This window comes from Symsagittifera roscoffensis, chromosome 5, assembly GCF_963678635.1.
Source record: "Symsagittifera roscoffensis chromosome 5, txSymRosc1.1, whole genome shotgun sequence".
Lineage (NCBI taxonomy): Eukaryota > Metazoa > Xenacoelomorpha > Acoela > Convolutidae > Symsagittifera > Symsagittifera roscoffensis.
Window position 1 is genome coordinate 41073962 of NC_087066.1, and position 13620 is coordinate 41087581.

The following is a 13620-nucleotide window of genomic DNA, read 5'->3' on the forward strand; positions in this document are numbered from 1 at the left end:
CGACTGCCTTTTAATGTTTATGGAGCAGTAATAACATAAATATCCTTAAAAATTTAAATGTAATAAAAAAATGAATTTTTTTTATTTGAAGTTTTTTCTATGAAAATCATCCACCCACGCGCCATATAAACTACAAAAAAAAGATGTCGCTCCCTGTAACAAACTAATTATGGCAAATAAGCTTCTTTCAAACAATTTGGAACGATTTCTAAGACTGATTAAATCTCCGCTTACGCGTTAATAGCGCGAAATATATCGCGCGTTAATTGTCCCAAATTGGCCAAAATGGCAATCTTTAAACCCCCATAACTTTACGAAAAAAGATCACAGGTGAAATATAGCTTCAAATTTAGGCTTAGGACAACATTGCTTTTTGAATGATATTGTTGCAGCGCAAATATAAACGCAAATGTGCGAGAGTATAAAGGCATAAAATTGAACCAAAATGTAACATCCATAAGCACAGTTGGCCAAGCGGACTAAGGCAAAGTAACGTAACATAACAGTTGACGTAGGTTCGAGTCCCCCACCTGCGCATTTATTAATATACTAAAAAAGGGCGTTATATCCTATTTTAACTGTTTTGTTTTATTCTAATTTGTTTCAGCCTTGATTAAGGCTGACCGCTAAAAAAGAGCAATTTGTCTCAAGGACATTACCGACCGGTTCTTGTGGCTAGCTTGCGCTAATTTGTCATTGAAGCGGAAAATTTGATGAATTTATTAACTCGTTATACAGCAAATTTTGGGATGAAATTATCAAGATTGTCGTTGAATTTTGTATTACCGAGGATGCGAATTCATTGTTGATTTTTCGGTTAAATTCATCCTACGGAGATTAGCGGGCACATTTTGGCGCCCCACAAGGGACCGTTAGTGCACTGATTGTTTGATAACGACACGAGCTTCACCGAGGGGCACAAGGGACACGACAGCAGTCCTTATCAGCAGCCAGCTCAGTGCCTCCTATTAGCAGCCCTGCTGCCACCAGTAGCCCTGATGAATCAGCAGCCCTGGTGAACTTTTTGGACCGAATATTACTCCTGAGGGAATAGTTTCGAGTACTACTGCAGAACCTACAATCCGCAGCGTTTTTAAATGCAAAAGTGATTTCACCAATCGGCAGTGAGATCAATACAGAACCGAAGAGCTAGTTTTAACTGACCTCTATCGAGATTGCTACAGAGACGCCGACGCCAATCAGGACAGTTACTTCTGAAGATAGATCACAGTTGCAGAAAAACCTAAAACGTCTCCAACGGTATATTCACTACCACCCAAAACAGCCAGGAACAGTTAAAGTCATTAAAAAATATCGGAGGTTTAGGCAAATAACTCAGTTACTGTGGAAAGAGTTTCTGTTGACCGACTGGCCAGTGGACCGAAAGTGTGCTGCTAGCCGAAAGCTGACATAGACGTCTGAAAACAGGTATCCTGACTGTCAACTGCAGACTTTTTGTGTAAGTTAGAGTAATGGTTGCTGAACAATCCCTCTGCGACTGACCGAAGGCTTGACAACCCGAAACCGGTGACCGCCCAATCTCCAAAACTGTAAGACTCGACAAACTTTTTAAGAAAAACTGTCAAATTGTGCTATAAAATTGATTTACGCTGTCATACATGATGAAATTTTTCCCGCAAGCTAGCCCCCGGTAATTTTTTCTCAACAGTCTAAATTTTTGGGCAGTTCTGTTGAACTGAAATAACTTACAATCGATACTTGGTCAACTTACTTGGCATTTTTTCCCGATACCAAACATTTTTGGATATTTGTGAACGGAATATTATTCCGTGAAATCGGATCATAGACAAAGGGTACTAGACTAGTTTTTTGGATTGGTTTATGACTCGAACCTGCTGACCAAAATTTTCCGAAAAAATTGGGAAAAAAGTAAAAAACTTCCAAAAAATTGTCAAAACGTCCCCATAATTCTGCGAAACTGTGCTGTAACATGACACCAACCTTATGATTAGTGGTCTGGTAGCAAAATATCAGGCAAATTAATTTGAGTTTTTTCATCCTCAGGTTTTTTCCGCGTGTGTTGTTGGAACTTAACCAATTTGCCTGATCCCCCACCCACCATTGGTGAAACTAAAAGCCAGTTCGCTTCAAGTAAATCTAAGCCGTTTCAGCCCATCAGATTATTGACTTCGTTGCGCGACACTAATTTTAAGTGGTCAGGTACGGTGATATTAAGTGAGTTAAGTTGAATTCTTTCATCCTCAGGTTTACTCCGTGTGCGTTGTTGGAGTTCAACCGACCTACTTAATTTCCCCTTGGTACTTTAGCGTAACGTAGCCGTCGCATAGGTCCCTTGAGTGTATGGTGTTCATTCTAGGAGCTAGTTCCTTGGATCACGCGCTCCGTATACTATCCGCACCGTCTCAAAAGGGCGTGAAAGAGACTTGTTTCTCAAAGCCCGGTTTAAGCTTTAACTTTAACGCCAGGGGCTCGCAGAAAACTATCCAATACTATCTGCACCACTTTTTGTCGAATCGGAATGATCTAGTTATTTGGCACGACGCCATAAATAACTCCATTAGTAAGCACCGCAGTAACAACAACCGTAGTTTGAGTACTGACCAACTTAAGAGCCTTCTTTTGAGATACAAGGAGAATATTACCGCTATTGTATACTGTCGGCGCAACGGTACGGATAATATAGAAAAGGAGTCGAAAAAGACAGGTATTCTCGTTCTTAACATAGTTGAGGATTTAATCTCAAAGCGAAAGGCCAAAGACCAAATACTTATCGAAAAGTATAAAGAGCTGCACCAGCCCCCTTTCCTTGAGTTGAAGACTCTGTTGTTACTTAGACGATACAGTGCTGACCTAAATACACTGAAAGCTAAGAAGAAGCGGAACCGTTTGTCACCTAAAAATCGTAGAGCGATTCGCAACAGACTTAAAACATTAAAACTTCAGGTTACTCCCCTTTGTAAGTTATTGATGTATTAGAGTGTTTTGTGGATTTACTAGAGTGAAAATGAAGTATTTTCTGAGAGTCGTTTATTTCTGAAATTATTGAGCATGGAAGTTAAATTTCAGAAGAAAATTAAGAAGTTGTTTGAGAAACGTAGCAATCTCGAAAACGAACTTTATAAATGACATGAAATAATTTTAGAATACATAGAGAGTCAGAGTCGTTGCTCAAAAATTGATACCTATATTGAAAAATGTAGGAACTGTATAGAACAAGCGGTCGAGATAAACAATGAGTTGATTGATATGGCTGCAAAAAGTGCCAATCCCGACGAATTGATACCGGCACAGGATATGTGGCTTCATAAGTTGACTCAAAGCAACGATATAGTTTTACAGGAAGCTATCACATATAAAACAAGTTTTGAGGCAGTAACAGAGCCGGACAACATAGATAGCAGCTCAAAATTTTTTCATCATTCTGAAAAAAGTGAAAAACCCCAGTCGCATAAAACAGATATCCGCTCTAAGGTGTCACACCGAAGCAGCCGACATCATCAATCGTGTTCTCAGAAATCTAGTCGTTATACCGCCGCTCCGTTGAAAACACTTTCTGAGAAAAAGCGCGACTAAATGATTTTAAAGAAACAACAAGAGGAACTTGAAAGGCAGGCAAAGGTATCATTAAGACTGAAAGAGCGGCAAAACACGATGAAACAATATGTCTTAGAACAACAAAGCAGTTTAGAGTTGGAAGGATTGGCTGAAGAACACAGGAAAAAACTGGCAGAAATTGAGTTGAAAGGGCTTGAGTTAGAAGATGAGTTGTCGGAATCAGCGAGAATGCTGAAGAAAGTGGTTTAACTCGAATCTCTCCACAACTAACAATAGACGAAAAGGACCGTACGCGTCACTGGGTCGAATCTGTCGACCACAATCAGCCTGATGCTGTTGTAGTTCCCAATCAAGAGCAGCACGTTCGTTCAACAGCTCCTGAGGCAACTTATCCTGCATCAACAAATTACTTGGTGTCATCAAGTTTTACAGCAGTGAATAACGGCCAGGCAGCTTCTAAGGATCCGGGATTGTATTACAGTAACCACATTCACGGACAACGCAATAATTTGTCGAATTTGGTCCGATCGCAGGTTTCCGTTAAGAATCCAGAGGGGTTACAGCAGGTCATTCAACCTGTTTCTAAAAATTTGCTTCAGCAAACTTTTCTGTCCACTCATCCGGTGCTAGGCAATCCAAACACAGTGTCAGTAGTCGCGGTAACTTCTGAAAACTATTTTGCTCCGACAACATCTGCAGAAGTTACTTTTGGTGTAGCACCGTTCGTTCCTGCATCAAAAACAACTAACCAGGTTTCTTTAAGTCATCAAACTACAGGATCAGTAATAGCTGGCTACTAAGCACCTGTAATCCCATCCCAACCACATATGGGTGTTACCGTTGGTAGTTTTAACTTTTCAAGTGACCACTATAATCCTTATAGTAATTTGTGGAGACCAGCTGTTACTGCTCCTTTAATGTCAGCTCAACAACACTACGTTCTTTCGACAACTGTTTTTTTCGCAGCAACTCCGATTGTTCCTCCGAATAATTTTGTTCCTTATACAAGTGGAGGGACTGTGTTCTTTGCGCAGCCTGAAAATTCTTCACATGCTAACCAACCGTTCATTCCTGAGTGTTACGGTAATTCTTCGAGTTACGCACCGCCAACTCCCGGTAATTCACCTGGTGCAGACGTCGAGCGTCCACTTTAGACACGAGAGTTGGTTAATATACTCATGCACAGCCGAAAAGATCATCTCCCTGAGTGGAAGCTGACCCAGTTCGATGGCAACCCACTTAATTGGCATGAGTGGTTTGGGCAGTTCATATCGACGGTCGACTCAGTGACGATGTAAAGCTTGCCTATCTGAAAACGCTCGTAGTGGGTAAAGCAAAATCCGCAATCGCTGAGTATAGCTATAGCGGAGTACTATATAAAGACGCATTAGCAACTCTTCAGAGAAAGTTCGGGCAGCCGCATGCTGTAGTAGGGGCTCATCTAGATAAATTGAGTAATTCTCCGCCGCTGAAAATGCATAACTCGGAAAATGTAATTGGATTTTCCTCTGCAATTTCTGGACTTGTTGCCGTATTCAAGTCTCTGTCTTTTAACGACGACCTGAAAAGTGTTAACTTACTGAATCAAGCTGTGAGTAAGCTTCCCCCAAACCTTAAAGAAGCATGGTCAATGCAAACCGTAAGACGCCAGTGGCATCAACCAACTCTGCTAGATTTCAACGGATGGCTTAAAGAAAAAGCGGAGGGTCATGAGAGGCTAAAAACAATTAATTCTAAGGTTAAGTCTGAAGAACCAGTGAAGCAAAAAGTAAGTACGAAAGTGTTTGCTAGTAATGCAAATGTAAGTAATAAGACTAAGGGAAAACCAAAGTACCCTCCATGTTCTGTATGTAAAGGTCAACACGCTCTTTGGAATTGCGCCGTATTCAAAGAAAAAAACGCTACGCAACGAGCGAAACATGTAGCCGAACAAAAACTTTGCTTTGCGTGTTTACAGAGCAATCATAGTTTTCGTAATTGTAGCAAGGCCAGAAAGTGCCCCAAGCCAGATTGTGAAAGCACGCACAACGTGTTTTTACATGGAGCGGAGAAAATTTTTCCTCCTAAGGATACTAAAAGTTCTCCGGCGTCAGGTAACGCAAACACTAAACATGTATCGAATAACGCTGCCGTCGGCAATATTCATAGCCAGGAGTCAACTAAAGGCCTCCTGCCAGTTGCATCACTCGCAGTCTCTTCGGATGCGACAATTACTAATGCCCTAGCTCTTTGCGATAGTGCTTCCACGCACTCATGGGTATCCGCCGATCTCGTAAAACGCCTCCATTTGGTTGGCACCCCCGTTAACCTCACCATAAATGGATTCAATTCCACGAGCGTGATGAAAACTCATCAAGTAAGTTTTCAAGTTTCCGCCGAAACGAATAATAGTGAATTTTTGTTTTCTTTTCGAATTTATGTTAAGGATCACATTCGTATTGGATCGGATAGCCTAAGCATTCCTGAATTACAGGAAAAATACCCGCAGATGGCTCCGATCAAACCTATACATTATAAGTATGAGGACGTCGAAATAATTATTGGACAGGATTTCTATCATGCCATAAGACCCGTTGAGTACCTTCTGGGGGAGGACTCTATTTCACCGTACGCCGTACGTCTTCCGATAGGTTGGGTTTTAAGGGGTCCGTTACCGCCGTCCTTTAAGTCGAACTCGTCTTGCTTTAAGTGTGTTGTCGAAGACATGTCTCTTGCGGACCAAATTAAAACTTGGTACGAGTTGGATTCATATGGAGCCTTCAAGCAGGTAGATACCCGTTCCGCCGCCGACAAAAGAGCTTTGTCCGATTTGAAAAATGACAACTTTCACGATAGTGAGAGGTACATTGTACCAATGCTTTGGAACGATAAGGAAAGTAGTTTACCGAATAACTAGTTTCCCTCCTTAGCTCAATTAAAGTCTTTGGAAAAGAGGCTAGATAAGGATCCGTCGCTCCGTGAAAAGTACGCCAAAACAATAAGAGAAGATATACAAAAGGATATGTCATAACTGTTAAGGCACACGATCCAAAATCACGAGCCGATCGTGAGTGGTATCTCCCGCATCACCCGGTGTTGAACCCGAATAAACCCGGTAAGGTGCGCCGAGTCCTCAATGGGGCATCGAAGTGTCATGGCGCTTCCTTAAACAAATCTCTGTTGGTTGGCCCGGATCTCCTTCAAAACCTCATTTTTGTACGTTTAAGATTCCGTCAGCATAAATACGCCGTTTCAGCTGACATTGAAGGGATGTTGTTACAGGTTGGAGTCCGTGAAGAAGATCATCCTTCTCTTCGTTTTTTGTGGCGGGAGGACCCCACATCAAGTGTGGTAGTTCACCAACATACGCGTCACCCTTTTGGTTGCTCGTGACTCGCCGACTTGTGCGAATTTTGCTTTGCAGAAGGCTGCATCGGATAATCAAGCTGAGTACCCCGAAGCTGCTTCGGCTGTTGTCCAGAAATTTTATAAGGATGACTATCTGGATTCTTTTCAAAACAGGGATGACGCCTTGAAATTAGGTAGGGATTTAATCTCGTTGCTTAAACTAGGTGGGTTTTGTCTGATAAAGTTTGTCAGCAACGTGCCCGACGTAACAACCACTCTTGATCCGGACAACCGTGAGTCCAATTCCTCTGTTAAAGATATTTGTGCGAGTCCAGACCAGTCGTCGCATGTTCTCGGTCTTAAGTGGGATCACGTCAAAGATACCTTAGTCGTTAGTAGAAGGGTTGATCGTCCACTAGACAAAGCAATCACTCAGCGTACCTTGTTGAGTTTTGTTTCCTCTGTTTTTGATCCAATTGGGTTAGTGGCTCCGTATACCGTGAAGGCTCGCCTTCTATTAAAAGATATCTGGCGAATCAGCGGTCAAAAATGGGACGATGATCTGCCAGAGGAAATCAAAAAGCAATTCCGTGAGTGGCACTCAGGTCTTCATTTGTTAGGTTCTCTGACAATACCTCGCAGCTATTTCATTGAACCTTTCGACCGAATAGAACTTCACATGTTCGGTGATAGTTCGCAGGATGTTTTCTGTGCCGTCGCTTTCCTTCGTGCGCGACTTGTTAGCTCCCATCAGACCGAATTAGACTTTGCGTTTGGCAAAGCCCGCGTCGCGCCTATGAAAGCGCTTTCTAGTCCAAAGTTAGAGCTTCAAGCGGCTCTTCTTGCAACCCGCTTAAAAGAAGAAATTTTGAAAGGTCTCACTTTCAAAGTTACGGATATTTTCATGTGGACAGATAGTACCACTGTTCTCCAGTGGCTTCACTCTTGTAGTAAACTACCCGTTTTTGTTGGTAATCGCACTGGTGAGATTCTGGAGTCTACCACCACTGATCAGTGGCATCACATACTTAGCGGTGATAACCCAGCTGATACCGGTACACGAGGGATTTCTTCGGAAGCCCTCAAGGAAAGCAGCTGGGTTAATGGCCCTAGTATATTGAGAACAACTGATTGGCCGTTCAAGCCCGATACAAGGGTTATTGATAAAATAAGACTCAAAGGACCATCATGTGATATCGACATTTGTCTGGAAAATTCGTCAAATTTCTTCGTCGATATTTTGACAGAAAAAAATCTTCCCTTCGGAAAATGGGACAGGTTCAATTCAATTGTAAAATACAAACGCGCAGTAGCATTTTTGTTAAGATGGCTGCCATCCCATAAACATTTCAGGTCGAGTATATTAGAACTTACAGACCCGTCTGAAATGGATGTTGCTGAACAGAAGCTCATTTACCTGTCCCAGGGTGAGACATTCCCTAGTGAGCTAAAACTACTAAGATCCGGTAAAGTTATCACGAGGAATAGTCGGATCGCCAAGTATTCGCCGTTCATTGGACCAGCTGGCATCCTTCGCTCGACTGGGCGCATCAGGCGCTTGGTTAACTCCGATTTCGATAGCAAGCATCCGATTATACTTGATGCACGTCACGCGGTTGCTCGGTTATTGGTTCAGCACTTGCACGTTAGGAATTTCCATCAAGGCTTGGATTACATGCGTGCGGTGGTTAATTCGAAGTACGTTGTGTTAAACTTGCGATGGTTGCTGCGAAACATTGAAAATACTTGCGTTGCTTGCCGAAAACGCAAAGCGCAAACAGTAACTCATATTATGGCTGATCTGCCCATTGAAAGGCTGGGTTACAAGCAACCTCCTTTCACTAATACAGGTGTCGACTACTTTGGGCCGTTCCTAGTTCCAATCCGGAGAAGTACGGAAAAGAGGTGGAGTTTTTTGCTCACCTGTCTCACCACTAGAGCGATGCATATTGAAGTGGTCCCCTCGCTCGACACAAGCTCTTGTGTGATGTGCGTAGAGAGGTTTATTGCACGTCGCGGTACTCCGACTACCATCATGTCCGACAACGGAACGAACTTTGTTGGCGCTCAGAAAGAGCTCTTAGCTTGCATTGAAAGTTGGAACAAGCTCGCACCCGCTGTTTTTGTTCAAAAAGGGATCAAGTGGAAATTCAATCCACCCAGCGCACCGCACCATGGTGGCTCCTGGGAGCGATTAGTTCGGAGTGTCAAGCGCGTTTTGTATGACATCCTAGGCAACAGACGATTAACGGAGAAGGTTCTAAGAACCACGCTGTGCCTTGTTGAGCAATCACTCAACGCTAGACCAATAACAGCCGTTAGTTCCGATCCGCTAGATCTAGAGGCGTTGACCCCGAATCATTTTATCCTTGGTCAACACGCAGCGAGTTTTCCGTCGCTAAGTTTCGAAGAAAACTTCGACCATAAGAAGCGTTTCGCCAGAGCGCAATCATACGCTAACGCAATATGGACACGGTGGATGCGGGAATACGTTCCTTCCCTCAATAGGAGGGCAAAGTGGCACAACCAGTCAGAAGTTAAGTTGAAAGCCGGCGACTTGGTTTGGGTCATAGAGCCTGACACTCCACGTGGACATTATCCACTCGCACGTATCCTAAAACTGCACTATGGCAAGGACGGACGCGCGAGATCCGCCGACATAAAGACCATTACGAGCGAACTGACCCGCCCGACCGTAAAGCTCGCTCCCGTTCTTCCTTGTTTAGGGGTGGAGGATGTTGCAGCGCAAATATAAATGCAAATGTGCGTGAGTATAAAGGCATAAAATTGAACCAAAATGTAACAACCATAAGCACAGTTGGCCAAGCGGACTAAGACAAAGTAACGTAACATAACAGTTGACGTAGGTTCGAGTCCCCCACCTGTCCGTGTATTAATATACTAAAAAAGGGGGTTATATCCTTTTTTAACTGTTTTGTTGATTCTAATTTGGTTCAGCCTTGATTAAGGCTGACCGCTAAAAAAGAGCAATTTGTCTCAAGGACATTACCGACCGGTTCTTGTGGCTAGCTTGCGCTAATTTGTTATTGAAGCGGAAAATTTGATGAATTTATGAACTCGTTATACAGCAAATTTTGGGATGAAATTATCAATATTGTTGTTGAAATTTTTATTACCGAGAATACGAATTCATTGTTGATTTGTCGGTTAAATTCATCCTACGGAGATTAGCGGGCACAGATATAAAAAAAAATTCCGTCAAAAATGGCTAGGTAAAAAGTCGAAATTTGTCTGAAGAAAAAAATACCACCCCGAGCACAAATATTCCGTTACTTTCGTATCGAATGTCGGAACAAAAATTGTAATGAACGAAAAAGCACGTTTGTATCAAACGCAAATTTAAACACAAATAATCAATTTATAAGAGCCACTGGCGTGTTATATGACATGGAACTTTCAGTAACAAATTGAGTTGCTAACTCGTTCGAGGTGCTCATTTTATGATTTGACTTTCATGTCAGCGCTCGACCGCAAAAGAATAGTTGAGACAGGGTTTTGGATCGAGCACAAACTTGAAATATACTCGAGCACGAAAAAATTTCATTCTGATAAGAAAGCATCAAAAGATGTTACTAGAAAAGCAACAAATATCACATTTAAAATTGGATAACTCATGTTGTCTTAAGTCGAAACATATCCAAATTTTGCCGAGCACGCTCAAAAAATATCTTGCTTGGGTCAAGCACAGTTGAGCACATTGGTTTTCTGTCGAAACATGTCTTGCTAGGGTCGAGCACGTTTGTTTTGTTCGAGCAATGTCGAAACCTACCAAATTTCGGTCGAGCAGGTTGAAACATACCGACTTTTGACCGAGACTGTCGAAACCAGGGGCGGATTTAGGGGGGGGGGGGGGCGGGGGGCGGACGCCCCCCCTCAGGGATTCGACCCCCTGCCGACCCAAAGGGTCCCCCCTTTGATACTTTTTCAGAAATCCATTTTTGGCAGACCGACCCTAAAATTTTAAAGGCGCCTTCGGCGCCAATATATACTAACTTTGAGGGGGAGCGCGCGCCAAAAAAAACGCTATTTTTTATCAAAATGTTTCAAAAAGTGCCTAAAAACGGTTTTTTTGACTGGTTTTTCCAAAATTTTGCCAAAATAGGGGCAAAACAGTGCTTTGGGAGAGCTCGAAAAATCAATTTGGTCGACTTAAAAAAAAAAAAAAGGTCGTCAAAATTTTGGAAAATTTTTTGAAAATCCGCCCCCCCCTCGAGAAAATCCTAGATCCGCCCCTGGTCGAAACGTACCAATATATGATCGAAACGTTGAAGTATAAAGTGAGCAACTCGACCCGGGAAATTTGCAGTGACGAGCAAAAAGGGTTCGAAATTTTGGATTTTTAAACTAATTGAAGATTGAACAGTAGTTGAAATTGAACCATACAGTTATTGGGCCATAGAATCAAACAATTTGTTCGGTGCCATTAGAAAAAAAGTTTAGTTTTTAGCTTTTATATGAGTTTTTAGAGAGAAATTTTGTCTGCTAGACGCTGACAAGTTTTTCAGCATCCCTCTCTTTTCATTGTCAAAAAAGTAAGATCATTTAAATTCTATCGGCGTTAACATATATATAATATTAAAAATATGTATGTTCAAACCTCTCCTCTAATCAATGGGTTTTTCAAATCCTTCAGCAAGATTTTTATCCAGCGCGTTCAAAAAAACCCTCGATTTTTTAAACACCCTTAATTAGAAAAAACAAAATCATTTTTGTAGGCTCAGGGTATCTTTTTATCCAGATGGTATAAAGTCCCGTAATAATATATTTAATTAAAATTGATTTGTATAAAAAATAAATCAAGCAGATATTCCGGATTAGTTTTGATTGATTATTTTTTTTACTATTCAGACCAGTTTCGACTTCGGAATTTTGCTAAAACATACCCACTTTGTATTGTTTTTCTACAGTCAGGACAATAAAGACTTAACACTGTTGAAGAAATAATTTTCACTGTTTCGCTGGTAAAATTTCTATTCCAGAAGATCTCATGTCAATCTCTGCTTGTAGTAAATATGCTGTTTGTAACAATCATCAACGTCATGTATAAGCCTAAAAATCAAAAATTAATCATTTTGTTATCATGATAAAACCCCGTCCAGACTATGGATTTTCGTTGATCTCATTGATTATTTCCCCATTTGGCAAAAAGGGGAGATACGTTATTGGGTCCAAAATTCACATATGCTTAACAGTTGAGTTAGTTCCTGATAGGGCTAGCTTTTCGTCACTTGGTACCAAAAAAGAGAAATAGTTAAGGAGATCCGATTTTCAGTAGCGGAATTAACTCAGTCGCGAGCGACAAAGTGGAAACATAAGTCGCGTAGAACTCGACCACAGAAAACTCATCACAAGTCTGAAAACAATTTATTATGATTATTTTTGTTTTTATTTTGATATGTTATAGGCGAGTACAAGGTACCTTCGAGGAGTGAAATGATGAAGGAGATAGCGGAGAAGCAGGAGGAGGAAAGTAAGCTGCGGGACTTTTTCGAGGGCATCGACTTCCAGACGGCGCACGTGAACGAACTGGCCCAAATCACAGGTATCGGAGAAAAGGAAACACATCCCCGGGTTGAACTCCATAGACCAAAATTACTAATCATACAATTCCATAAACTAGGTCTATAAAAATACTAATACAATTTTCATACATTTTGCTAAAATTGTGTCATCTAATTTTCAGAGAATTTTTTTCTTGTTTTGGCATAAAAGTCGAAGTCGGTGTAACGTACTAAAAAAAGAAAAAAAAATGTCAAAAAAACGCTAAACGTACAATTTCCATATATGGAAGTTATATGACTAGCGTTTTTTTTGATGGCAACAAGAAAAATGTTTCCAAATAATTTTGAAACGGTCAAACAATTTTTTTTGTGTGCATAACGTTAACAAGGGATAGTCAAAACGTTCCTGTTTAAGAGCTAATTCAACTGATTTCTAGTTCGCATAAATAAGACACTGAACTCGAGGTCAACACATAACAGCTAGACAGATCTAGACTGATTGACAGGCAGGTACCAAAATCATACTTAATTATAAAATAGGAACTCTCAGAGATAAGTAATAATGGAATACAACTAAATTGGTTGACATCTAAATATGTAGCCCCTCACATTTCCGTACAGATGTAAAATTTAAATACCTAGTAATTTAAATTTAATATAATAAGTAGTAACCTTCAACCTGCCGCCGAAACTAGCACATCAACAACTTAATTTTGAGTTTTAGGCTTATGGCCATCCTTCTCCCTGGGTAACGAGTTTTGAATGAGTTTTAAGATTTACTTGTTTCCTTCCCCTGGATATTTTCCTTTCTTCTTCACCCCTTGGATACTGTCTATCATTACTCCTCTCGTTTTATCGACTGGCTTTCTTCTTCTGGGGCTTTTCCTTGTTCCCGAGCTTTCACTTTGACTGCCTGATTCGACGTCTTCCTCTTGACTACTGTTCGTAAGGCATTCTCTCGCAACTAGCGCCGGTCGGTCCTGACTCCCCTTCCCTCGTTTTGCTTTCGTCGTTTTAGGTTTCGCTTTTGCTCCCGCTCCGTGTTCTAATACTAATCTACTACTACTTGGGCCTTGTCCCGCCGCAATTTCCTCGTGTCTCGCCGAAACTTCAACTGGTAGTCGTGCTGGTATAATTTTGAATGGCCGGTAATGCTCACTTTCCGAGCTGTCCGACTCAAACGTGGCTACAGGTACTTGTTGCTTAGCTTTTGGCCGCTTTGATTTCGGGCTCT

General features: G+C 41.5%; 3 protein-coding genes across 3 annotated transcripts in view; 2 read left to right on the forward strand and 1 right to left on the reverse strand.

Annotated features, from left to right (window-relative positions):
* Window positions 1-13620, reverse strand: part of LOC134845551 (cytoplasmic dynein 2 intermediate chain 2-like) — a 405850-nt gene that overhangs the window by 199084 nt on the left and 193146 nt on the right. The gene's annotated exons all lie outside the window — the stretch shown is intronic.
* LOC134846147 (zinc finger matrin-type protein 2-like) overlaps window positions 1-13620 on the forward strand; it is a 209456-nt gene that overhangs the window by 143520 nt on the left and 52316 nt on the right. The gene's annotated exons all lie outside the window — the stretch shown is intronic.
* Window positions 1-13620, forward strand: part of LOC134845863 (trimethylamine monooxygenase-like) — a 64697-nt gene that overhangs the window by 47944 nt on the left and 3133 nt on the right. Inside the window, exon 6 of the mRNA XM_063862963.1 lies at window positions 12290-12427. Within this exon, the coding sequence (XP_063719033.1) occupies window positions 12290-12427 (138 nt within the window). The remainder of the gene's footprint in view (window positions 1-12289; window positions 12428-13620) is intronic.